Raw genomic sequence first — 24,349 nt, 5'->3', positions numbered from 1 at the left:
TCCGATCGACAGTTGGACCATTCCAAGTTGTCTTGCGGCACTGATGGAATGGTAGAATTCATAGGACACTTGGATATTTTTGCCTTGATGTATGACGACAGGGAGAATGCAAGGAGAAAAAGCCACACTAAAGACTTCCCGGGACTTCTCAAATTTTTCAGAGTTAATTTCGTCGAATCTGAAATTGGCTAGGTATTCAAAATTGTTTGAGTGTTCATAGGCAAACCAAACTCTTGAGTCCCTTGGGAATCCATCATAGAAGTTGCCGAACCAGTTTGAGAAGAACTCAGCCGATTGTTTTGATCCAGTATAGCTAGAAGCTGCCTCTCCAAATGACATACACCGGCGAGTTGTGATCTCATTCCCTGCATCATCTTCAGTTGGTTCTAGAGTTGGGAAATCGGCTTCAGCTAAGTCTGATTTGTGTGATACTTTGATGGTATGGAGATTGAGCCAGACTTGAAGGAGCCACCATGGACCTCCCGCACCGACAACAGAGTTTACAGCTATCCTAGCCGACGCAGCACTCAGAGTTTGGTACAAGTACCCTAGCAAGTATTTTCCGAGGGTTGATTGCTTCTTGTGTACAAGGGCTTCGACTATATGCTGCCAATTGGTGGTTGGACCACAACTTGGGCCACAAAACAGAAATCATTCTAGCCACATGAGTAAAAAGGTTGTATGCTCCTTGGGGGAAACAGGGCCAGTACCCATATTCAGAGTAATAAAACCAGACCAACCTCCAATGGATCTAGTTCTGAAGGAGACCTTATTCTTGGTATTCATACTGATTGGATTAGCAGATGAGGTGATATCTAAGCCTATGATCATGGTTATGTCCAACACGGTGGGTGTCATTGGTCCTTGGTTGAACAAGAAGGCATTTAAAGTATCAGACCAGAAATAGGGGGCAGCCGAGATAATTGGTTCATCCTTATCCTTGTTATAAATCGTATGAAATCATGAATTTTGATTGTTGATTTGAACTTAATTATAAAATCTTTGGTTCATGATTATATTTTAATGCATGCTTGCTATATTATAGATGGGTTCATCCTTTTTTTATTTCAACACATGACTTGATATGCTATATGTATGCTAAGCTCTTGAATATTAATGCACATAATTCCTATGCTTGATGAAATCATTGTCAAAAGGGGGAGAAGCAATGAGTTTTTGGGAGAAGAGAAGAATTTTTGGAGAGTTTTTGAGAAGATCATGTTTCTCTGGTTCAAGGGGGAATTTCTTTCTTTTCAAAAGTGGGAGAAGTTTTCTTTTGGATTTTTGAGCACGATGTGTACATTTTGTACGAAGTGTGCCTTTTACCTCTTTTGTTTTTTATTTTTTCAAACATCAAAACATTTTTTATGGGTTTACCAATATGTTCATCACGGGGGGAGATTGTAAAATTAAAGTGTTTTTGATTGTTATTCTGTGATGAATAATTGGCATTGGAGATTATTGGTTTTGATATTTGGAATTTATGTTCGAAGTGGTTTTGGAGGTGATTGGATTTTTGGGTGATGAACAACTTTGCTGTTTTGTCAGGTCCGGTCAGATCGGACATGTGATGCCGGTCAAACCAGCGGTGATTGAGTGGTAAGACCGGCCCAGCCCGCGGTCTGACTAGCCGACTCTGTGTCGGTTTCAGTTTCGGGTTGTTTGTTTGGATATCCGTGAATGTTTCATATTTATGGCTTCTAGATGGATACTATGCATATGTAATACTGTTGTTTGCTACTAATGAGTCAAGTTGGAGATAGCTTGGTCTCGAAATATGTATTCTTTGTTTGATTCATGTGTAAGTGACTTGATGCCTCTGGAGAGTATTGCCGGTGATGGATCGGGAGTCGGCTTGGGGATAGGACGATGTCCGTGATGGTCAGATATCATGCGTGATACTTAGGCTAGAGCTCAATGCACGTGGTTGGTGAAGATTCCATATGGCATACGATGGAGGTATTATGTGCGTATGGGATGTGGAGTCGAATTTGGAAGGAGTCCAAATTTGGTATGATTGGAGTTTGTAAAGTTTGTTTCTTGTACGAGAAGGTTTCCTAGGTGGTTTAGGACTTCTAGTATGAGTTTGGTTCGTGGCTTTAGGTTACCTACCTCATGTATAAATAGAGAGACAGCGTGAGGCTTCCCGGTATCACTTTTGAGAGCAATTGTGTTGATAGTTTAGTTAGGGTTTCGAGTTTAGTCGAGATTATTGTAAGTAGTGCTGTTGTTGCACTTTGTAAACACAGAGAGAAGCAATAAAGTTTTCATCTACTTTGAGAGTTCTTCAATTTGTGTTTCATTGGATTCGGCGGTCTAACCGACGACATACCGCGGTCGGACCGGTGACATCGCGGCGGTCAGACCGGCGTTGGCGTCAGGAGGCTGAGGCAACTTCGGAGCGGTCTGACCGGACAATCTACATTGGTCAGACCGGCAGCACAGGCAGGGTCAGACCGACGGGACTACTCCGGTCAGACCGATCTACATCGAATTTGAGGGTAACTTTTAATTCCGCAAAAAGTTTAGGATTTTAGGTATACCAACCATTCACCCCCCTCTCTGGTTGGCTTAGTTCTGGTGTTTCGATATTACATTTTCAACTGAGTAAAGACATGGTGTGGCACAAAAAGGGCCACCCTCTGAGCCAGTCCATACCGAGAGATATAAATATTTCAAGAAAAAAAATGGACTAAATATTCTCCTTGAGCCAATTAATTCTGCTTTTGACAGACTATGTTTCTGTTCTGCAGTTAAAATGTCCAATTGAAGCTTATTATATTCACCCTTCATGAAATCAGCAGCCAGGATATCCTTCACTTTCCCCTTAAGGTCTCCAGACTCCTTCGTGATTTTGCATGCTTCCTTCACCTCCACTAACACATCTAGTTCCATCTTGAGCCTCTCAACCCCTACTTCAAACAAGCTATGTTTCTGCACTGCTGTCAAGACCTCCAACCGAGTATTATCATTTTCACCCTTCATCAAATCCATGCTAGTCGGAATTTCCTCCTCTTTCATCTTATGGTCTTCCAGTTCTTTCATCGTTTCTGCCTTCTCAGCATCAAATGCATTTGCAGCTGCCTCTTTCCTGTGGCTTGCTCGGCCTGCATTCGAATAATTAGGCTATGTACTTCAGATAAATAAGCTTGCTTGAGAGGATTTTGGATGCAGGATGAATACCACTACTCAAGAGACAATCCCATGTTTTTCAGCTTACATTGTCGAACAGCTTACAGCCACTTACAGATTACAACCATATATAGGAAAAAAGAGAATTAAAACATTTTCATTCACCTCCGAATATTATCTTTTCCAACAAGGGAAGATGGATTGTCTACTGTCGCTATTCATTTACTTGTATAAAAAAGTTTTCTAACTTGGTAAAGGTGTTCTGTTAAAAGCCACAGGACAGTTGTTAACTCACCTCCACTATTAAGTTTCTTAGCATGAGCTTCCGTGCTGCATCGGTTAGCCGCATAGACAAGAAAATCGATCCACATTTGGAGGAGCACTTCCAACGAGCATGTCTTCTCTTTCTCTTTGTCATCTCTCTTCGCTTTCTCTTTTTCAAGTAGGTCTTTTGCCACATCAATTGCAAATCTGACACGAGAATTCTCAGGTGTCAGCTCTGGTTTTTTTTCAAGTAGTTTGCTCGCAAGCTTCTCCCATGGCGGGCACCGAGGATCATAGTTTGGGCTATCATGCAGGCGGAATAGTTCCTTAAGGATTGTGTATACATTACTGGTAGGATGATGGTTGGTAGGGTCATCCATAACTTTACACCATTCTTTCTCCAAAGATGTGCAGGTTCGTTGGTACAACCTATTCTGAGCAAGGCCAGGAAGCATATCAGGGCGGTCGACTAGGAGGAACATCATATAGTTGGATAGTGCCTTGATAGCCTCCACTGTGGGCGCTGCATCGTCGTCCTTGGCTCTCCTGCATCTTGCATCTAGTGAGGAAAAGTTCAGTTGCAATGTGCCAGATAATGATACCTTCCTGTAATTCAGCGCCCAAGTATGTGCTGGGACTGTCCACCAGCTTCCTCGACAGGAGTTTCAGTGTCTCCTCACCCCAGTTTTTCCTGATTACTCCGAGGGTATTCACATCATCCTTTCTGCCAATTTCTTTTATATATTTGAACACATCATGCTTGACCTCCCATGGAATTTTCACAGTCCCGGAGTAATGGAATGTTTCCCACCAATCGTCCTGACCGAGCAACTTGGCCAACCAGCCAAGTAGGGGACTGTAGGATGTGCAGTGACGAGTGCAGAAGTACAACATGTTATACTGCTCAATGGAACCAGACAACCTCCTTGAAGGTGTGCAGTATCTGTTGATTCCCGTTACCTTGAAAAGGTGGCGAAGAGACACAATTTTGTGACGAAACCAATGCCACTTTCCACTGCACAGAGCAGCGTGCTTAAGCCAATTCCACCGTGCGGCACAAAGAAAAGGAAATGTCCAACTCGACCCTAGGGCACGCAGCAGAGAAATCACCTCCAGGAGTAAAGCACCGGTTAGCAAAACATATGTGATAGCAATATCTACTATGTTTTGACCATATTTACCACTGAACTGGAAGATGATTACCGAACCAGTTATGGTGACAGGTGAGGCCACTCGGATGAAATAGCCAATCCAGGTATGGATCACACTCGCCTTGGTGTACAAGATATCATACATAAGGGAGAGCTCAATTCCCATCACCACATACAATTTCTCTTCATTAAGCTCCCCAACTAATGTGGTGTCACGGGTTTGGATATCTCCAGCACTATCATCCGAAGAATCATCAACAACCGCATACTTGCAAATGTGGAATAGTGTGTGAGCACAACAGACGAGGAATTCCTCTTCATCGGCCTCCGTCTCAAAGCTCCTCTGGTGGGGTTTATCCTTAATGTAAGAATAACACTTAGTACGTGGTTCCTTCTTGAGTGATCTCCGGATGGTTTCAGTGTTGCCGCACCTGAGTGCCCATGTCCTCTCCCCGTACTTGACCACACCTACAACGAACATCAAGACAGCGGCTAGCCGGAGCGAATTCTGGCTGCCGCTGAATTGTTTATAGAGGACATATGCAGCGCCAGATACTTGCACAAGGACAGAAACCAAGTGTCGGAGCCAGAGCTTGGTGTCCTCAAGGGAATAGGCGGTGATGCTGTCTGGTCCACCGAGGTGCAGAAGGAGGAATGGTGCCCAGAACGGCACCAGCTGATGCCCTGGTTGTGGGTCGCAGAGGGAGAGGTGGCCGATGGCGTATATCGCAGTGGAGTCAGCCAGCTGGTACGCCAGCCACAGCACGCCCTTCAGCACGGCCGTCAGCAAACTTGAGGCTCCCCGGTGCTGACGGATTCGAGCAAGGAGGAGCAGGATGAGCTGCAGAGTAAAGCTCAAGACAACCAGGATCTGGGGCGCCCACTCATTCCAAACGTCCGTCGGCCCTCGTGCCATATTGCGCGTTCTGAAAGATCATGTTCAGCATTTAGTTGCATCGTTGATTCAGATATATAAACATGTATATGCCTAGCATGTTAGAGAAAAAAAAATGAATATGCATATGCATGCCTCGTCATTCCATGCTGTTATGAATTAGGAGAAGGCAGCCGTTCAACTTACAGAGTGCCTGCGTGAAGCTTGAGAACAGCGAACTAGTCACAGACTAGCAACACCGGTAGCATCCACATGATGCCTAGTGGGCGAGTGATTGATTCAATATTGTTGGTGCTATATATATGTAGAGTACGTATTGTGTTAGAAAACCAGCCTCGAAATCGACATCGGTAGCTAAACGTGCAAGAAACGTCATAGGATATCCAAACATGATGACAACACTGAGACATGATATTTGGTAACGGAGTTCAGCCGTAACCTAAATCTTTGGGACACTATTTACGGGGTACTCCTCCCTAATCCAGCATATACAACGTATCAGAGTTACAACGACTCACGGCCCCTCTCGCTATACTAAGTCGCCATGCGATTACAACAGGCACGCCCCTCTATTTATGAGAGATCCTAAGGATAGAGTCCGACTATTACTCTAGTCCTAATATCTATTACAACTCCAAGTTCTAAACTGTAACCGACTTTGTACATATATTCGACACAAACTCTAACATATAGCTTGGCTAAGGAGACACTTGGCTAAGCAATGAGACAATTAAGGAGCTTTAGAATCGATATTATATTGTACAAGTTGGGCACATGCAATGGTCGATTGAACGTACATCACATTATTTGTTTAAATGATAAATAGTGATTGATAAAATTTTCTTATTTTACGATGCTTTTGGTTGGTTTAGTCCGATTTTAATTTTTTGTTTCCTGATTATAAAGAAGATACAGATGTTTTCCTGGTTAGGGCTAAGAAATTGGACTTTGGAAACAATTCAACCGCCCAAGTAAAGGGATTTCTATTTCTCATTTCTTTATGTGGTTCTACAGTTTTTCTTTATTTCCTTCTAGTCTTTTCTACATTAAGATGATCATTGTTTTTTAAGTATATGGAAGGCACACATGTACACGGCTCCGAATGCTCGTCATAACAAATGCTCGAAGAGATGAGGTAAAGTAATAAATTTTTGTTCTCACTAAATTCCTTTGAAAACACAGGATGTACACATAGTTGATATGGCATTAAGTTTTACACCATACTGGATTGAGTCATTTACTCACGATCATTCACCATACCACACGTGTTTCCACAGAGTCGGAAAATTATTTTACCTTCATGAAAGATATGCGGTTTAGGGCATCAATTTATATCAAAGTTACAGTTTTTTACATGGTGTATATTTAATTTATGCATTATAAACTTTAGGTCAATGGTAGAAAAATCAAGCGATTTGTCCCATCACCCTAAATCATTTCACTCTATCCATTCAACCGATCGAATACAGAGACCGTCAAGATTCAGGAAAGGGACATGTATCCTCCTTTGAATGCTCATTCTGTTACATCCTTAATTAATTGATTCTTTATTAGGTAGCTCAGAATAAAAAAAAACGATGTTAACAAATTAAACAGCAACGCCGACAACAATTTGTCAACTTGGTCGGACACGTCCTCTCTGCATACGTGCCCTCTTTCTTTTCTTCAAAAATTGGGAAAAAAAAAAACAATCTGTGCAAGTGACCGATAGCCCGGTTGAAACTCGATCGCCTCCTCCGATATCACATCACAATAACACTTGCACAGATTCGGCTGGTCATCGGCCTCAATCACGGCGGCGGATGATAGCCAGTGAGGAGTTGATTGCGATGCGGTCAATGCGACGCGATGGCTGTAGGAATCACAGTATATAATCCGCAACTTGCCAACAAATAATTGGACCGTACGATTGGGATGGAGCCTAACGTTTAAATTCTGGGTTTGGAGCCTTCGGAGAGTGCCCGCGTGAGCGGCCGGAGGCACGGGGGACATGGCCGTACCGGTACCTTCGAAATTGAAAGCCAAGATGAGATGGATGTGTGCTGCGTCGTGGCTCTTGGGCTGGGGCCGGTTGTTGTTGGTGTTAAATCCTGGCAACCCACACAAACGGCAATTGCAACAGCCCTCCGCGCGCCAACGCTTGATTTCTGGTGATCGCTGCCTCGTTCTGTGGTACAAATGGCTTAGAAGAAAAACAACCGTGAACCGTTGGAAACAAGAAGAGAGACCGGAATTAGATTTGAGATTTGCTCGTGTCCAGTGAAAAGTACATTGAGGCACCGGTAACTCACAGTATTAAATCGTTTCTGATCATTGGTTCTAGCTGGGTATTGTTAGTTCCAACGATTGAAAACGATTTGGTATCATGAGTTACCGGTACCTCGAGGTTCTTTTTTTGTTGGACCGGAACAAATCTCATTAGATTTTGGTGTTGAATTGTGTAGGAAGAGGGAAATACCATGTAAAGTGGATGATTCTAGAGTAAATTTCAAAAAACCACATGTTTTATGGTCAAAGTTGTAGCAAACCATATCTTGTAATTGGTTTTTCCCTACATTTAATACTCCATGCATATATCTAAACATTCGATGTGACGGTGTGAATTTTTTTGTTTTGGTACTAAACATTCGATGTGACAGCGTGATTTTTTGTTGTTGCATATATTGAGTACACAACCAACAGGGAGTAGAGCTAGGCTTCACATCCAATCTCAGCAAGAAGCCAAAGAGACAGCTCAAAGTTTTGAGGACTGACGTACGAGTCACCCATGTGAACCGTACTTCTTGCATCTGAGAACAATACTAAGTACAGTTAGGTAGCTCTGAGTAGTAATTCTGGATCATTAGGTACTTAAGTACGTACAGGTTCCAAACTTGCGGCCGGTTGATTGTAGTGATGGTCGATCTGATCTCGTTTAGTTAGCAGGTGACCAATGGACAAACACAAAGGCGCAAGAATTTGGAGTGCAATAATTTTAAAATTGGATAATTAAAAGTGTTTTACAATGCAGACTTTTGCCTCTTAGGCTCATAGTAGTTCACATACCGCCTTGAATGTACACAATGGAAGGGAAAAGGAAGACAACTAAACGCTGCCTTCCCTGCAAAATAAGAACTATAGATAGAACCATCTAAAGTGACATAATATTGTTTTTGTTATAAAATTAGCCCCAATTCAGCATAATTACGTCGTAGCAAAGTTAAGATGACCCTCGGCTAGCTGCCAACTACAGCCATTCCCTATCACCTATACTAAGTCTCTATGTGGTTACCAATTATGCCTCTCTATTTAAGAGAGAGCCTGGGACAAAATCCGACTCTAGTTATACTCTACACATATTACAACTCTAAGTCTTAAACTACAACCGACTATGTATACATCTTTGACACAGACTCTAATAATCTCCACCTTGGCGAATATACCACATCAAAATGAATTTGTTCATTACTCAAAATCTCCGTGTGCCCAAATTTGAGTTGATCTTTTTCACCGCTCATGCAGAGTCACCCCAACGAGCCTTCACCAGTCTCACCGTAATTGAGAACCCTGCTATCCCTGTCACTTCTTCCTTTTTACTCCACCTGCATAATGTTCTACCTTCTCTCGTATCATCACAGTCGTCTAGTCAAGCACAATTAGATTCCACCCTAGCCAGCACATTCCAAACTTCCCAAAGATTATGTTCACATTCATCTTCCATCCTAAATTTGATATAATCTACTCCATGGCCAGATAACCGATGTAATTACCAAGCAGACAAACCAAACTCATCAGACTATTGAAGAAAACACTTTCTTCCTATCATTTTATGAACAGAGCTAACAAATCCAATATCCATGCTTCCCGCATCCATAGACTGGATCCATGAAACTCTGAGAAAAATCACTATTGCCTTGAATCACCCGAAGAAATTATCATCATAACTCTTTAGTGACGCAAATTCCATATATCCCCATCATGCTCATTCGAGGGTAAACCCCATTCCTACAGTCTTATCTTGAATAATATAATAGGACAATGTCACTCTCATGTAGTCAAGGGTAATGATGTAATTTTCCATTGCATATGAATAAAACATACCCTCAATGGGCAAAGTAGGGGACCGCACTTTCCCATTCTCATCTATTCCCACATACAGCTGCCATCTCAACTCTGGTCCTCTCATTCTCTCCATCGCACATCACTCTATTAGCAAGGACTTCCCTAGAGGGAGGAGGTACTTGCCAAAATGCCTGTTAGATTTTGTTTCAATTATGGTTTGAGTCAGTGTTGACTTGTTTTTTGTGGATTTTCTAGATGCTTCCTATATGTGACTTCTAAATGGTTTATAGTCGTATGTGATACTATTGTGTGCTGATGTGAGTCAAGTTGGTGTAAATTTGTACATGGATATGGAACCATGAGATTATAGCTAGTGTTGGATCGGGACTAGGCTTGGGGAAGTTGATGTCCCAACAGTTAAGGAGATCATGCATGATGCTCAAGCTCAAGAGCAATACATGTGGAGGTGAAGGTTTTCATATGGCATACACGTGGGTTTTCTATGTGATTATAAGTCCTAGTTCTAGTCGAATTCGTGGCAAAGGGCAACCATGTTTTGGGTATAAATAGAAGTAGGGTTGAGGCTAGAAGTAGATCGACTTTTTCGGAGAGAAAACTTAGGTTTGCTTCAAGGCTTCGATTCTAATTCTTGAGTTAAGAGAGGAGTGATTTGGATGTACTTTGTAAACACATCTTGATGCAATAAAGTTTATCTACTTTCAAGGGTTTCATCGAGGTGTGTTTTTCTGGATCTCAACGGTCAGACCAGCATATGACTACCGGTTAACCGGTGGGTGGTCCAACCGGAGGTAGGCAGGCGGTCCAACCGACAGCAAAACGGCGGTAAGACTGGCTGCGAGCAGGCGGTCAGACAGGCGGGTGTACAGTGGTTAGACCGGCAGTGATATAGCGGTGTAACTTCATCGAATTTGAGCTTGGTTTTTGGTGATTCTGCCATTCACCCCCCCCCCCCACCCCCCACCCCTCGCTTTGGTAGGCTTGGATTCTTGTATTTGATCCTACATTGACTTTCAGTTTGAATATTGTGTCCGTCGTACTTCCTAACTAAGTAATGTGTATTTCTTGCATATCTGCTGCTTTTTGTCAATTTGCATCCGTTGTCGAGCTTGTAGGGACCTTCGGAAATCAAACCTGCCAGTCATTGGTTTATTTTAAGAGAAAAGCTATTTGTTGGGATCCCATCTACCCATTTTGGATGGGATTCCCTCAATCCCACGCGCTTTGCTCAGTCAGGACAGCCCCCTTAAAAAAAAGTGCCCATGCAGTATCGGGAAGGAGGCACGATGGAAAGCAAGCAGCATCAGCACCAGAGGTGGAGTCTTCATCATGAACGCACCACAGTCGAGCATCCTCCCCATCCTCCCACTCACCTTCAAAATTAAACAAATACAACCAAATAAAATATACTCCCTCCGTTTCAAATTAGAAGGGCTATTTTTTTTATACGGTCTTTAATGACATACTTTGACCATCCATCTATTCTATGTTATGTTTCCTATAAATATAAAATTAGCATCACATTAAAGCACTTTAAAATATGAATGTATAATACATAGCATATATATGGTTAGTATGATTATTAGTCAAAAGTTATCGAGTTTGATTTTCTTAAAAAATTAAAAAGGACGCCCTATAATTATAATTTCGGACAGAGGAAGTAAAGTACAAGGAAAAACCAAAAATAGTAAAGAGATTCAAATACAGAAGATTCTCTGACCATTATTTCATTATATATTAACTTTCAGGATTTCACATTCTTGGGTACGTTACATATGTATATGCAGAGAACAATAGTAGTGGAAAGAGAACTGATCACCATCACCATCAGCCTATGTCTCACTTTTTGGTTTTTTTTCTTTTGTTTGGTATATGTGTTCAACCATTAGCCACACGACAGTTGTAAACTCGCCACCGGAGCTAAGCTTCTTGGCATGGCACTCTCTGTTGCATCGGTTGGCTGCATATATGAGAAACTTCAACCAAAAGCGAAGCAGCATATCCACTGGATCTAAATCTTTCAATTCTTCATCACTATTCCACTTTAGCCATATCTCAGCGATCCCGCGTGCATATCCGAGACGAGGAACTGAAGGGTCGAATTCCTTGGGAACATCCATCTTGAGTAGGATTTTGGCGAGTTCATTGGTCTGTTTGAGCCCAACAAACATAGTGGTTGTGCTATTGTGGTCCCCCAATAGCAACTTCTTCATGAGCCTGAATACCAGGTTATCAACCTTACCGCCGGAAGAAATGAGTTGCTGACGGTTCTCTCTGCATTTCTCATCGAGGTTTTCACACGTCCGTTGGTACAACCAGTTTTGGGGAATGCCAGGAAGCATGTCAGGTTGAGTCACAAGGAGAAACATGAGGTAGTTGGAGATTGCCCTGATCGAGTGCACGCGTTCGGCCTTCTTTTTGTTCTCTACATTGTCACCGCCGGACATGCTGCTTTCTCTCGCAAACAGGATCATATCTGTGGCGATGTGCCAGATGATGACGTTCTCGTGGAAGTCGACAGCTCGCAACTCCTTCAACCTTTTCGCTAGCTTAAGGTTGGGGTACTTGTCTTTATTCAGTGGCAGCTCGTCCCACTTATGCCTAAGCAAGCCCATGGTGTTGATATCATCCTTGTCGAGCCTTTTCACTACCTTGTCCTTCACCATCTCTGGAATGTCGAATCTGGATGAGTAACAAGTGCTATCCCACCAATCCTTGCCGCCCAGCATCTTAACTATCCTGCCCAACCAGTGGTTCGACTCATGGACTTGCGCAGCACGGAAGTAGAGCAAGTTGAACTGCCCAATCGTGTTTGGCCAATTCCTTGATCTGCCTAGTAAGCCTAGTGTCATTGCAGTTACAATCCAGCGAAGATTCACCACCACCCGGCGGAATCGCTGCCATCTTCCGCCGCATAGAGCCACGTGCTGAAGCCATCTCCACCGTGTGCCGCACAGGAAGGAGAGCGCCCAGCTTGACCCTAGCGCGCTCAGCAGCGAAGTTGTCTCCATCACGAGGGCACCACCCAACAAGACATAAGTGACAATGACGTCGACTCCGTTCCGTAGATCTTTGCTTCCACTGAAATGGAACAGCAAGAAGGAGGCAGCAATGGCGACTGATGTGAAGACTCGGATGCAGTAGCCAATGGAGGTGTGGATGACGGCTGCCTTGGTGTAGAGGATGTCATACATCAAGGACAGCTCCATCTCCATCACCTTCCACATCTTCTTGGGTGTTCTCTTCAAGTTATTGATTATCTTCTTGGTGGATTCGCTCTCTATTATTTCTGTATCCACATTGATCACAGAGTCTACTATCCCACGCTTGCAGATGTGGAACAGTGAGTGAGCACGCTGTAGAAGGAATCCATCATTGGAGTTGTAATGATCCTCACTCTGCAGGTGACCTCTGTACCAGCGGATTTGCTTACGCGGTAGATCCTTCACAGAGCTCTGGATACTACTGAAGTCACTCTGCTTCAGCGCCCATGTCCTCTCGCAATACTTAACAAGGCCAACCACGAACATCAAGACGGTGGCCAGCAAGAGAACGGTAGCCATGCCACCCATGATGATACGCTTGTAGAGGACATACCCGGCACCAAGGACCTGGACAACAAGAATCTGCAGGTGACGCAGCCACAGCTGGTTGTCCTGCAAGGCGTAGGCGGTGATATTGTCCGGCCCGCCAAGATGCAGCAACAAGAACGGTGCCCAAAACGCCACTAGCTTGTGTTCGCGTATTACGCTGCTCAGGGAGAGGTGGCCGAGGGCATATATCGCAGTGGTGTCAGCCAGCATGTAGGCCAGCCAGAGGAAGAACTTCAGCACGAAGGATGACCCACACCGGCGGATCCCTGCGAGGAGGAGGAGGAAAATCTGCAGCGCGAGGCTCAATAGAACCAGGATCTGCGTCGACCACGCATTCCAAAGGTCCAAAGGCCCTCCTGCCATTGTTGTAAATTTGGAGCTGTATGGAATACCAATTTTTGAGTGAGCTAGAGAGCAAGCAAGCTACCTACATGTTTATACTTTGAAACAAGGAGTGAGCTACTGACATAGTGCGAGAGTGCGAGTGCGAGCACAAATTGCAAGCTAGCTAGCACGCCACTGAGGGTACACTGTCCATATGTAATACTTTCTCCGTCTCAAAATATAGTGACATATGATCATATATATTAGATATATTCTAGTATAAAAATCTAGATAGAGTCAATATAGTAGCGTATGACCGGATTAAACATATCTTAGTACTAAAAATTTAACAGGTACCATATCCATAGTCGTAGTATTAGAATATATCCAACTATTATATTTTGGGATGGAAGAAGTGTAGAGTGTAACGACATGTAGTACAGGGCTGATAGGCTTCATCATATCCACTTTCAACAAGAAGCCAAAGAAACAGCAAAAAAAAGTTTTAAGCACTGACAAAATCAGGCCACTTGCTTCCATCTGATTACAGTACTAAGTACAGTTTGGTAGGTTTAACTAGTAAATTTTGGGATCATGCGTTAGGTAGCCAGTCATGTACGGTTCCAAACCATGTGCCTTGCCGGTTGCATTGTACTAGTGATGATCCATCTGTGGCTGCAGTGGATAAACAGAAAAACAAGGCTTGGAGCTTAGTAAATATAAAGAGGATAATAAGAAAGTGTTTTGCTAACTAATCATGCTTCTACTTTTTGGTTCACACAGTCATGAAAGGACAAAATGAAAGGAAAAGAAAAGGAGACGGGACAAAACAGTGCCTGCCCTACAAAATAAAATGACAAAAGATTTCTCTGCTGTACCAGGATAACTTCAACTTTTTCGGATCGGGGGCGGTCGGCTTGTTGGAGGCGATCGAAGGAGTGTCAGGGATGTGCCGGATACTAAACAGGACCAAGACCAAGGCTCAGTTCAAGACCAGGTGTAGCTGCAGCTGCACCTAGGCTAGCAGCCGCATAATGTGCTTCAAGATTCGGTATAGAACAAACAGCGCCAAAACTCCTGACCAGTGCTAAAATACAGCACGAATCTAGGGAGAGGATCGGACGGCATCCACGCTAGGTGCAGCTGCACCCAGGTGTTACAAGACAAGTGGGCCGTGAGGACGTCTTCTCGCATCAAGTCTAGTAATGCTCGCTACTATGGGCCGATGTGGGCCGTGTAAACTTTTCTTTCTTGCTTAGGAGGAAAGGAGTTCAGAGAGAGAGAGAGAGAGAGAGAGAGAGATATCTGAACTCTGTAACTTATTCATACATCTATCGAGAGAACGGAGGCGGCTTGGCGGTGGCGCTTGATCCTTTTTTTTAGAGCAAGGGCTAAAAGGCCCCTTTTCTATTACCAGAAATGGAACAGAGTCTCTTACAGAATTCTGAGAGGAAAGACGAGAAGAGCAGCTTACAGACTAAAGAAACAGACAAGATAAATGGAAAGGACCAGTTTTTTAAGGCTACAGGAAGAGCTTCATACATCAAAGGAATAGAATGGCCTTCCATTAACCCGAAGCAAAAGCGCACTAAAACAGCAGATCGTGCAGCACCACCAAAAAAACAACTCTTCTGAAGCCAGAGGTCTTCATCATTCCAGTCTTCTCGTCCCAGTGTACCATCCAAACTTTGAGTTGAAAATCTCACTTGCCACCTGCCTTATTATTCTGGCTCCCAGAAGCAACCCTTCTTGATTTGCCTCCGACTTCTGCAACACAGCCCACGTTTCAATCCAGTGACATGTCAAGAACACAACATCAATAGGATCGCTAGGGAGTTTATTTTCCAAGCATGCTCTGTTTCTAGTTTTCCAGATTGCCCAGAAAATAGCAACAATCCCCACCACCAACATTTTTTTCATCTGTTTACTATAATTGTTTAACCAGGCCCCAAACATATGCTGCCTACTAAGAGTAGGCTTCAGATTGAGAGCACAAATCACAATGTTCCAGATTAATCTTGCAAGAAGGCAGTCAAAAAAACAAGTGTTGGATAGTTTCTTCCCTATCACAAAATTGACACTTTGTGTTCCCTTTCCTCCAACCCATTTTATATAGGTTATCCTTAGTGAGTATTTTATTTTTGATGACCAACCAAATGAAAATTCTAATCTTCAAAGGCACTTTAAAATTCCAAAGTTTTTTATGAGGGAAATCAACATTCTGCAAGCTCAAAGCTCTGTAGAAAGATTTGACAGTGAAATTTCCATGTTTAGTCAGAGTCCATCTAATCGTGTCTTCATTTCTGTCATCTAACTTCAGGGCCTCACAGGACTTTTTTATGTCATCCCAGGTTTTCCGTCTATCACCATACAAGGTCCTTCTTAATTTTATACAGTCCCTACCCAGATTTTTGACCATAGCTAGAGTTATCTTTTTTAGAAAAAGTCAGATCAAACAAATCTGGAAACTGCAGGTTCAGAGGCTTGCTGCCCAGCCAGCAATCTTCCCAAAACAAGATGTTTTTACCATTGCCCACAGTCTTTTCTGCAAAAACTGAAAAAGAGATCTTTGATCTCCGTAAGACCATGCCAGAAATGAGAATCCCCATTTTTGAAAGTAACTTCAGACAACAGTTTTTTCTGAAGATATTTGGATTTAAGGATTTCCTGCCACCAACCTTTTTCAGTTTCTAACTTCCAGAGCCATTTACCCAGCATGGCTTTATTCATAATGTCAAGGTCCAGGATACCCAAACCCCCCTGGTCTTTTGGGGAACAAATTTCCTGCCAATTAACCAAATGGTATTTCCTGATCCCCTGATCTTCCTGCCATAAGAATCTCCCTGACCCCAACAGGCAGTCTATAAAAAGAAATCATATACATGGGGGACATTGGTGAGACTAGAATTAATTAAAATCAACCTCCCCCCTATGGATTTAAGTTTCCCTTTCCAACAGCCAAGTTTTTTTTCTATTTTATTTTCCATTTCATTCCAGTCTTTTCTTAAGATCAGGCGGCGCTTGATCCTGTTGGGTCAAGGCAAATATCTATCTTTTCTTGTTGTGTTCTTAGTAGATTAGTTCCCCAAATCCACCTGTGAAACGTTAGTAGCTAACAAGGAGCTCGTCTCACCGACGCCGGCGACAAGCGGCGCGGCCGAGACAATAGTGAGATTCTCATGAGTCTACGACGAGAGTTCCGGCGCACCATGGAGGTTTTTAGGGGAGTGCTCCAAAACCCACGAGATGGCAGCCGATGTGACGTGGCCCAAGGAGCCCACTACCGTGGAGTTGGCACTAAACCAAGCCCAGACAACTACAACACCTGGATCGCCACATCCAACACTAATGGGGGATGAGTCCGAGCAAACTAGGGTTCCGAAGTGGCCGGTGGCAGGGAGATCCAAAATAGACTAGGGGCGGGGAGACAGAGGAGTTGCCTCGACTGGGGATTGGTGGCGGGGAAGCTCGATGGAGGGGCACAATCTAGGGAGACATACGGAGATTTGCGAGAGTAGTGTGAGGGTGGAATCAGGAGATGGCGCATCAAGGCGGTCGATGGCAGGGACACTTCCAGCCAAGGCTGGCCAGATTCCGCAACCACGGCAAGAGGCGGCACCTGCAGGGACCGCCGGCTCAAGGGCGCTCTGCTTACGAAGGTGGCGAGTCACAGCGGGGGGTCGGAAGAGGAGAGTTGGGAGGCCCAGCCATGGCGCCCAAGCGAGGGGTGACGCAGCAGTATTGCCCAGTGCAACCGAAGGAGAAGGTACCACAAGCGGGAAAGGCGGCAGCTGCTACACCAACTCCACCTGAACAACAAGCTCAGCCGCAAGTCCTCATGCTTGTATGTAATTTCCCAACATTCATTAGCCGTAAACACAAGCACTACTACAGCACCGATTGTCCCGTGCGGGCGAGCCGATTTTTGCATGCGGGTGGGGACCCGCACGCACCCAGTCGTCTGGGAAAATCGCGATTTTAACGTGCGGGTGGCGCACCCACACGCGAAAACCGATTTTCACGTGTGGGCGCTTAAGCCGCCCGCATGGAGAATCAAAAAATCGAAACAAAAAAAAACCCTAACCCTAATCAGCCGCCGCCATCGCCGCTGCCTAGCCGAGGCCCGCCGCCGTCGACCCCGCGATCGCCTGCTACGGATCCGCCGCCCACTCCCGTCGCCGGCGCCAGATCCGTAGTTGCACATCGACACACAATAGACCTCACATCAATTCCAATAACACATCTCACATGAGCTACAAATGAACTCATGAACGCATCTCACAAATCACAAAGAGTCAAAAACAAAGAGATCACAAATTACAAAGAGTCACAAACAAAGAGAGAAGGAGGGGGAGAGATGGATCCGTCGGTCGCCGACGCCGTCGCACCTCCTGCCGGTGGCTCCACCTCCACGCCGGCCGCTGACGACACCTCCCAACTTTGGTCGCACCTCACGCCGCCGCATGCAGCAGCTCCGCGATCTGCAAGGGGAGGGAGGGGAGGGGGGACGCGCCACCGGATTGCCGGATCTGGAAGGGGAGGGAGGGGAGCGGGCAAGCGCTGCCGGATCCGCCGCCCCCATGCCTCCTCTCCGTTGGATCTGTAAGGCGAGGGCCCGCCGCTATCACCGCTGTCGCCCACCGCCGCCTGCACGCTGTCGCCGCAGTCGAGGGAGAGGGAGGGAGGCGCCGCGCGCCGCCTGCTGTTGCCGCCTGTCGAGCGACAGCTCGGCGGGACTTGGAGGAGAGGACAAAGGGAGGTGGGAGGAGTGGAGTGGGAGAGGGAGGTAGGAGAGAGGGAGGTGGGAGGAGAGGAGTGGAGAGGGAGGTAGGGGAGGACTAAGATAGGTGCGCGCACGGTTATAAAATGGATGAGTTATTCTTGCATGCGGTTGGCTTAAGCCAACAGTACAGGATAATGTGTTTTCCCGTGCAGGCGATAGCCCCGCACCGGTTCCCTATTTTCCTGTGCGGTTCCACTTCCGGACCACATGGAAACAAAATGGGAGTGCGTCCAGGAAAATGAATCATGTAGTAGTGAAGCCAACTCATACTGGGGTGTTATGCATTTCCTGTAAGGTAGTACCAGTCCCGGGATACACTAGCTGGTGCACACAGAATAAATAGGGAATCAAAGTAAACTGCTTTATTACAACACTAGGTAGTAGTCCTTACAAAAGTTACCATCTTGGGCATGCCCATAGATGACCAACACAGCAGCATAGAAAACCATAAAAGTGGTAGCGCAAAGAAACTAAGCGACTAAGCAACTAAACACAAGACGAGCACCTAGGCGACTAACTTATACCACAGGCGAAGCTTGGGGCTAGGTATGAAACATTTAAATGTCTTCATACTCGACTTGCTCCTGGAGGCACTCCTCAACTGTTGGGTCGACGTCTTCATCTTCGTACTCTATATATTTATATACGGGCAAGGGTGAGTACTCAATATACTCAGCAAGCCAGGGAAAAGAATGACATGTTCGGTTTAAACAAGTGTTAACGACCAAATTTGGTAATCCAAGGATCGGATGTGAAAAAGGAGTCGAGATGGAGTTCGAGAAAGAGATCGTCCCCGAAACAGAGTAAGGATCGGCTGAGGTGCGAATCGGCAATATGACACGGCATACGTTGTCGGGTTAGGTTGACGTGCTTCATGGTGATTGCCACGCATGGATAGAGTCCTGAAAAGGCAATTGTATCTATTAATTAGGATATTTTATGTAATTTCCTTAGAGATATGTTTGGCAAAAGTCTATCGCAAAGACTTATGGTATCTTAGAGTTTGTTAAAGATAAGAGTCGTGTCCGATATGGACATATTTTGTAATTCTAGGGTATAAATAGACCCTGAGCCCCATGTAATCAAACTAACACACGTTCAATACAATCTCGGCGCATCGCCACCCTTTTTACTTTCATTTTGTTTTGACGAGTTCTTGCTTTCGGGTTGAGCTGCATCGGTTCCGATCTTCAACAAGAGGTAAAACTTGCTATGGCAGCTTGCGTTCTCGGGATTAGTGCTTCCATCTTTATGATACTCTAATCTCGTTTATGTAATTCGTCGTTTTATCACATATCTTACATAACCTCCGGCAATATCGTTATCTAACCTACAATCGGCTAACATCTGTTAACAGAAGGCAGCCGATTAGGTTAAATACCAATGTTGACTTAGATTATATAAGATATCTACCACCCTATGAAACATCCGACGACTTGATTGTCTAGATATTGTCATTCTTTTCATACTTATAGCTGCATCAGTTGAGTTTGATCTTATGAGTCGTGATTAGAATTTCAATCTCTAGCCTGCCTTTGGTTGCCGATTAGGGTATTTCAGCCGATCTTATATGATTTAACTACTTTTATCTTATATGCTTTATTGGCATGTTAAATCTGCCCTATATGTTAAGATCTTGTTGCATTCAAATATATTAGGCTTTATGTTTGGTGTATTCTACTTGCTTTAATATCTTAATATAGAGTAGTATCGGAGTATTAGCCAATACATGCTAGATCTATCTGATCGGCTATGCTATGAATATATATAATCTTGTTTTTACATCAACAACAAGGAGGCTAAGGTTTTATTTGCGAAGGTAGTCTTTTCGGCAAATAAATTTATTTCAACTTCAGTAAGTCAAAGTTTTAGTTGTCGGGAAGAGGCTCACGCCTTGTCCCATTCCACAAGTTGCTTTGCAACAACTTGTCACAATGATTATTAACAGTAAATTAAGTTGGTTTGTCTATTAGTTTTTTTCTTTTCACTTTCACAACAACTGGATTAAAGCAATCACAACAACACTATTTTTCATATGAAGCATTATATAGCCCGTAATGGTGGTTTTGCAAAGTAGTATTCGAATGGTGTGTGTTTGCACTAGTTCATTATTTTATTTCCTTAGGAGGCATTATATTCTTGCACACTCCAAAATAGCCATAATCACCATTCCGTCGTTGACCACAGTATCCCAGTATTGTAACATTCTTGAGACCGTCCAATTCTTTTGGCAGCTATTCTTCATGGTGATCAAGTAATGTTCCTCAGGAAACTATAAAATGGAACCCTGAGGGGATTCGAGCGATGAGTCAAGCTGCGCAAACAAAAAAAAATTAACCACTAAATGGCTTGGATTTGGCAAGAAAAGAGAAACAAAAGTAGGGCATATCAATAGAAGAATAATAATAGATGTATTGAAATAGTTCGAGAAAGTCTCCAACCAGTAGACACTAGTGTGTGTATAGCAAATCTATTCTACACCCTCTCCCATGGGCAAACCCACCTCCCCCATTCTTCGTAGGGTCCAAAACCCCTTCCCACCCCGGTCAAAGGGTGATCAAAGCGTCCTCCCGATGGTCAGACCTCGGTCAAACCCGCCCATTGACTCCCTCCCCCGCCCACCACTTTGTTGTTCACATCTCGTAGGAATTCCGTAGTAACATAACGGTCGCCGTGCAGTAACAACATCGAAAAACAGTCATGATGGATCTTTTTGTTAAGTACTTTTTTATAAACATCATGGTGCAGACGGATTAGAAAAATACTATATAACGTGAGAGATATTACTCTCTAAAGATTGAGATTTACTTTTTTTTTAGTTTTTGTCTCGTTGGAACAGCGTAGTAACGCAACAATCAATGTGCAGTAACACGACTACTCTCCGCAGTAACAACATTATAATTAAAATAGTCATGATAGATCTAGTTTCATTAAGCATTTTTGTGTCGATCATCGTGTAGTAACATGACTATTGTCTTGCTGTAACGTCATTTTAAAGCATTATGGTGAAAATAGTTATAAAAATAATATGCGATGTGAGAGATATTATTGCTTAAATATTAGAATTCTAAAAGTTTACTTGTACTGAGCTTGCTACTATGTATATTTGTATGGACAAAGAGAAGTACTTTTAGCACTTGTGTTAACTTGTGACCATGCACATGCACTTTTTTAGCACCTGTATTTTGCACAAGATTGAGATTTAAAAATTTAGCAATACACAAGCAGTGGTACTGTATTAGTACCGTTACTACCATATGTTCTCTGTTACTGCAATTTCATCATGATGTTACCGTAAAAAGTGCAATAACGACCTATAAATTTTGCAGTAACGTATCGTGTTACTGCACTTATGCGATAATGTTACTACCGAATCATAGTAATAAGGTATGATTCCTACGGTAACATAACGGGTTTGTATTCACAAAATTTGAACAGATATACAGATAAAGCAAACAATGATCTTAAATCATATAGTGTCATAGGGTGAATTGGTTATGAGAGTTTGTTATGAACCGTGAGATCATGGGTTCTAGTCTTGAATTCAAAATGAGAGATAGGAGAGAAAAAAACGAAGAAAAGAAAAAAATGTAGAGGCGCTCTAGGAGGAGAAACAGCGAAGGAAGAAAAAGGAGGGAGAGGGAGGCGGCACCGAGGCTGTTGGAGGAGGGAGAGGGAGGGATGGGCTGGTTGGGAAGGAGGGGGTGTAGAATAGTTATACTAAGAGGGATGTTTCGGCAGAGTCTTCTCTAAAAATATGGACATCCACGATAGGCACGACATGCAGTTATAAGATAACTTCATAATGATATAATCCACACAATCCAAACCAACCTAACTCCTTGAATTCCCCGTGAAAATAAGGACCAGAACATTAAATGACATTTACAAGTTCTACACAAAACTTATGCTAAGCAGAAACATAGTCTAAAACTAAATTTCAATAGTGTACAATAATAATGTGTAGTCCAAGGATGCTACTCTTGTCCCATGCCGATCAATATCATTAGGTACCTAAAAACCAAATTAAACACAAGAGTGAGTAAGGAATACTCAGCAAGTACAATATTGAACTATTAAACGTACACAGGTTTAATGAAGAAAAAACCAATATGAAACATTTGATTCCCTCTAATTTAAAACAAATGAGGCAAAAAGTAGTAGTTCCCTCTCGGGCAGGTGTGAATATCCTCTTAGCATTATCGGTAAGTTGAGCAAGCATGATCAGCACTTCTCAAGGATCATGAATAAAGATCCAAATTGCACTCCCATGATTACGCATGCTACTTGAATAATGTAAACAAAACAGCCGGAATAATGAAACATGAATAACGTCGTGAACTTGAACATGAAGTAAAATATGAATTGTAGCATAATACCAAAACCACACAATTAAAGACAATAAGTTTTTTAATAATAATTGGGTAAAAGAACCAAACAAGAAACATAGTTTATGCATCACACAAGTCCATCTTGTACTTGCCTTAACTCCTTCGATACTCCGACTCAACTCGAACGTTGGAACCCTCCATACCTGTGGAGCAAAACTACGCATAAATCACTATATCTAACTAATGATAGTTACAAGGGATAAGTAGTAAAATCGATACCGATTTGTATTAAATAAGCTATAGCAGTTATATTACTGTTTTATTCGTAACTCGCAAACCGTCTAACGTAATCTAGCAAATAATATAACTTCGGACATCTAGACAAAATTGTCTACAACTTTCATGTTGGGCAAAAAATCAGATTAAGCCTATGTAAGTCCCAGATTAAGGAAAACGAATTGCTGTATTGATTTCCAAACCCGGTCAGCAGTATTGTTTTCTGTTGTTTCTCCCAAACCGTTTATCGGAATCGAGTGAAACCAGCGCCGTTAAAAAGATATCGATGATGACTACAAACTTTATTTAGGACAACTAACCTAAATCCTGATGGTTTATTACCAGATTTGAAAATACGATTTTAGCCTATAATCAATAACTTGAAAAATTGCAGAAACGGCTACTATCTATTTGAATCTTATACTTCTAGGGAGTAAACAAAAGTACCATTACAGCGATGATACTATAATTTGAGAACAAACCCACTAGTTACGAAATCACCGAAATCCCTAAAATTTCCTCTCTTCCTTTTTTTTCCCTTCTTTTCCCCTCCTGTTTTCTCTGCCTTCTAAACCTTCTCCTCTCTATTCGTTGCAGACCACCAGCAGTAGCAGGCTAGCAGCAGCAAGGAACACCGGCACAGGCGGCAGCAGCAAGGAACCCCATCACAGATCAATTGGCGGCAGCAGCAGGGAAAACAGAAGCAGCAACTCACCGAGGGGACGAGCAGATGGAATCACTTGGTGGCGAAGGACGACGACGGTGAACCAGCGGCGGCGGCGCAGAGGCAGCGCCGGGTGGCAAGGACAGCAGCAGCGGCGGCAGGGCGCAGGGGCTGTGGCGGCTAGGGCTGCAGCAGCGATTTTTTTTCGTTTTTTTTGTTATATAAAGAAACTAAAAAGATCTAACGGCCCACATCTATTCAATCCTCGGGACTTCGTTCGGACTCCGATTACTATAAACTTATAGTCTATTTTGCACTACTCAGCGAGCTCTACGCATCCACGGTTAATGATCGCCGATTCGAACAATGGTTTAAAAGTTGAACTTTTACGAGTTTATTCTGATATTCCCCGAAATATACTAATTCGAAACCCGGGGCATTACATTCTCATTAGATTAAAATAGTAATTCAGAGTGTTTTTTGATCAAATATATCCATCTCATATTTTTTAGAACTAGAAAAATTACCGCTTGATAGCGTATTTTCGTGCATTGGGAGAGCATTTATATATGGGATTTGTCGATCCGTTTGGGAGCACTAGAATTGTTTTTATTCAATTCTTTCTTCATCCTTGGAAGTTGTTGTCGAACCTGAATATCGATGTGTCATGAATAGTGCCAAATGAATTGAATAATCATCAGGACAAAGTACATGCAATTAATTAGTATGCATGAATTTGAATTACATTTTCAAGTCACAGATTATAGAATCTGTACTGAATCATTCAAACATTTCTAAAGTATTTGTGCTTTTTGAGGAACGCAGTTTTTTTCTGAATTTGTTGTCATATACAGTTGAACTATATATATGTTCGTCA

General features: G+C 43.2%; 2 protein-coding genes across 2 annotated transcripts; both read right to left on the bottom strand.

Moving 5' to 3' along the window:
* Positions 1-3,215: 3,215 nt before the first annotated feature.
* Positions 3,216-5,704, bottom strand: LOC127771818 (uncharacterized). Its single transcript, XM_052297757.1, has 2 exons — positions 5,629-5,704; positions 3,216-5,473 (listed from the first exon to the last, which is right to left on the bottom strand). The coding sequence occupies exon 2, from the start codon at positions 5,461-5,463 to the stop codon at positions 3,853-3,855; it is 1,611 nt and encodes a 536-aa protein (XP_052153717.1). The 5' UTR covers positions 5,464-5,473; positions 5,629-5,704; the 3' UTR covers positions 3,216-3,852.
* A 5,508-nt stretch (positions 5,705-11,212) lies between these two features.
* Positions 11,213-13,489, bottom strand: LOC127771525 (uncharacterized). Its single transcript, XM_052297445.1, has one exon. The coding sequence runs from the start codon at positions 13,455-13,457 to the stop codon at positions 11,334-11,336; it is 2,124 nt and encodes a 707-aa protein (XP_052153405.1). The 5' UTR covers positions 13,458-13,489; the 3' UTR covers positions 11,213-11,333.
* Between the last annotated feature and the right edge of the window lie 10,860 nt (positions 13,490-24,349).

Source organism: Oryza glaberrima, chromosome 4 (assembly GCF_000147395.1).
Source record: "Oryza glaberrima chromosome 4, OglaRS2, whole genome shotgun sequence".
In the NCBI taxonomy this organism is placed as follows: domain Eukaryota; kingdom Viridiplantae; phylum Streptophyta; class Magnoliopsida; order Poales; family Poaceae; genus Oryza; species Oryza glaberrima.
The sequence above is the reverse complement of the archived record's forward strand: the minus strand, read 5'-3'. Positions and strand labels throughout refer to the sequence as shown.

Excerpts from the sequence above, each read along its gene's own strand:
- LOC127771818 (XM_052297757.1), bottom strand. The coding sequence starts at position 5,463 with ATGGCACGAGGGCCGACGGACGTTTGGAATGAGTGGGCGCCCCAGATC.
- LOC127771525 (XM_052297445.1), bottom strand. The coding sequence starts at position 13,457 with ATGGCAGGAGGGCCTTTGGACCTTTGGAATGCGTGGTCGACGCAGATC.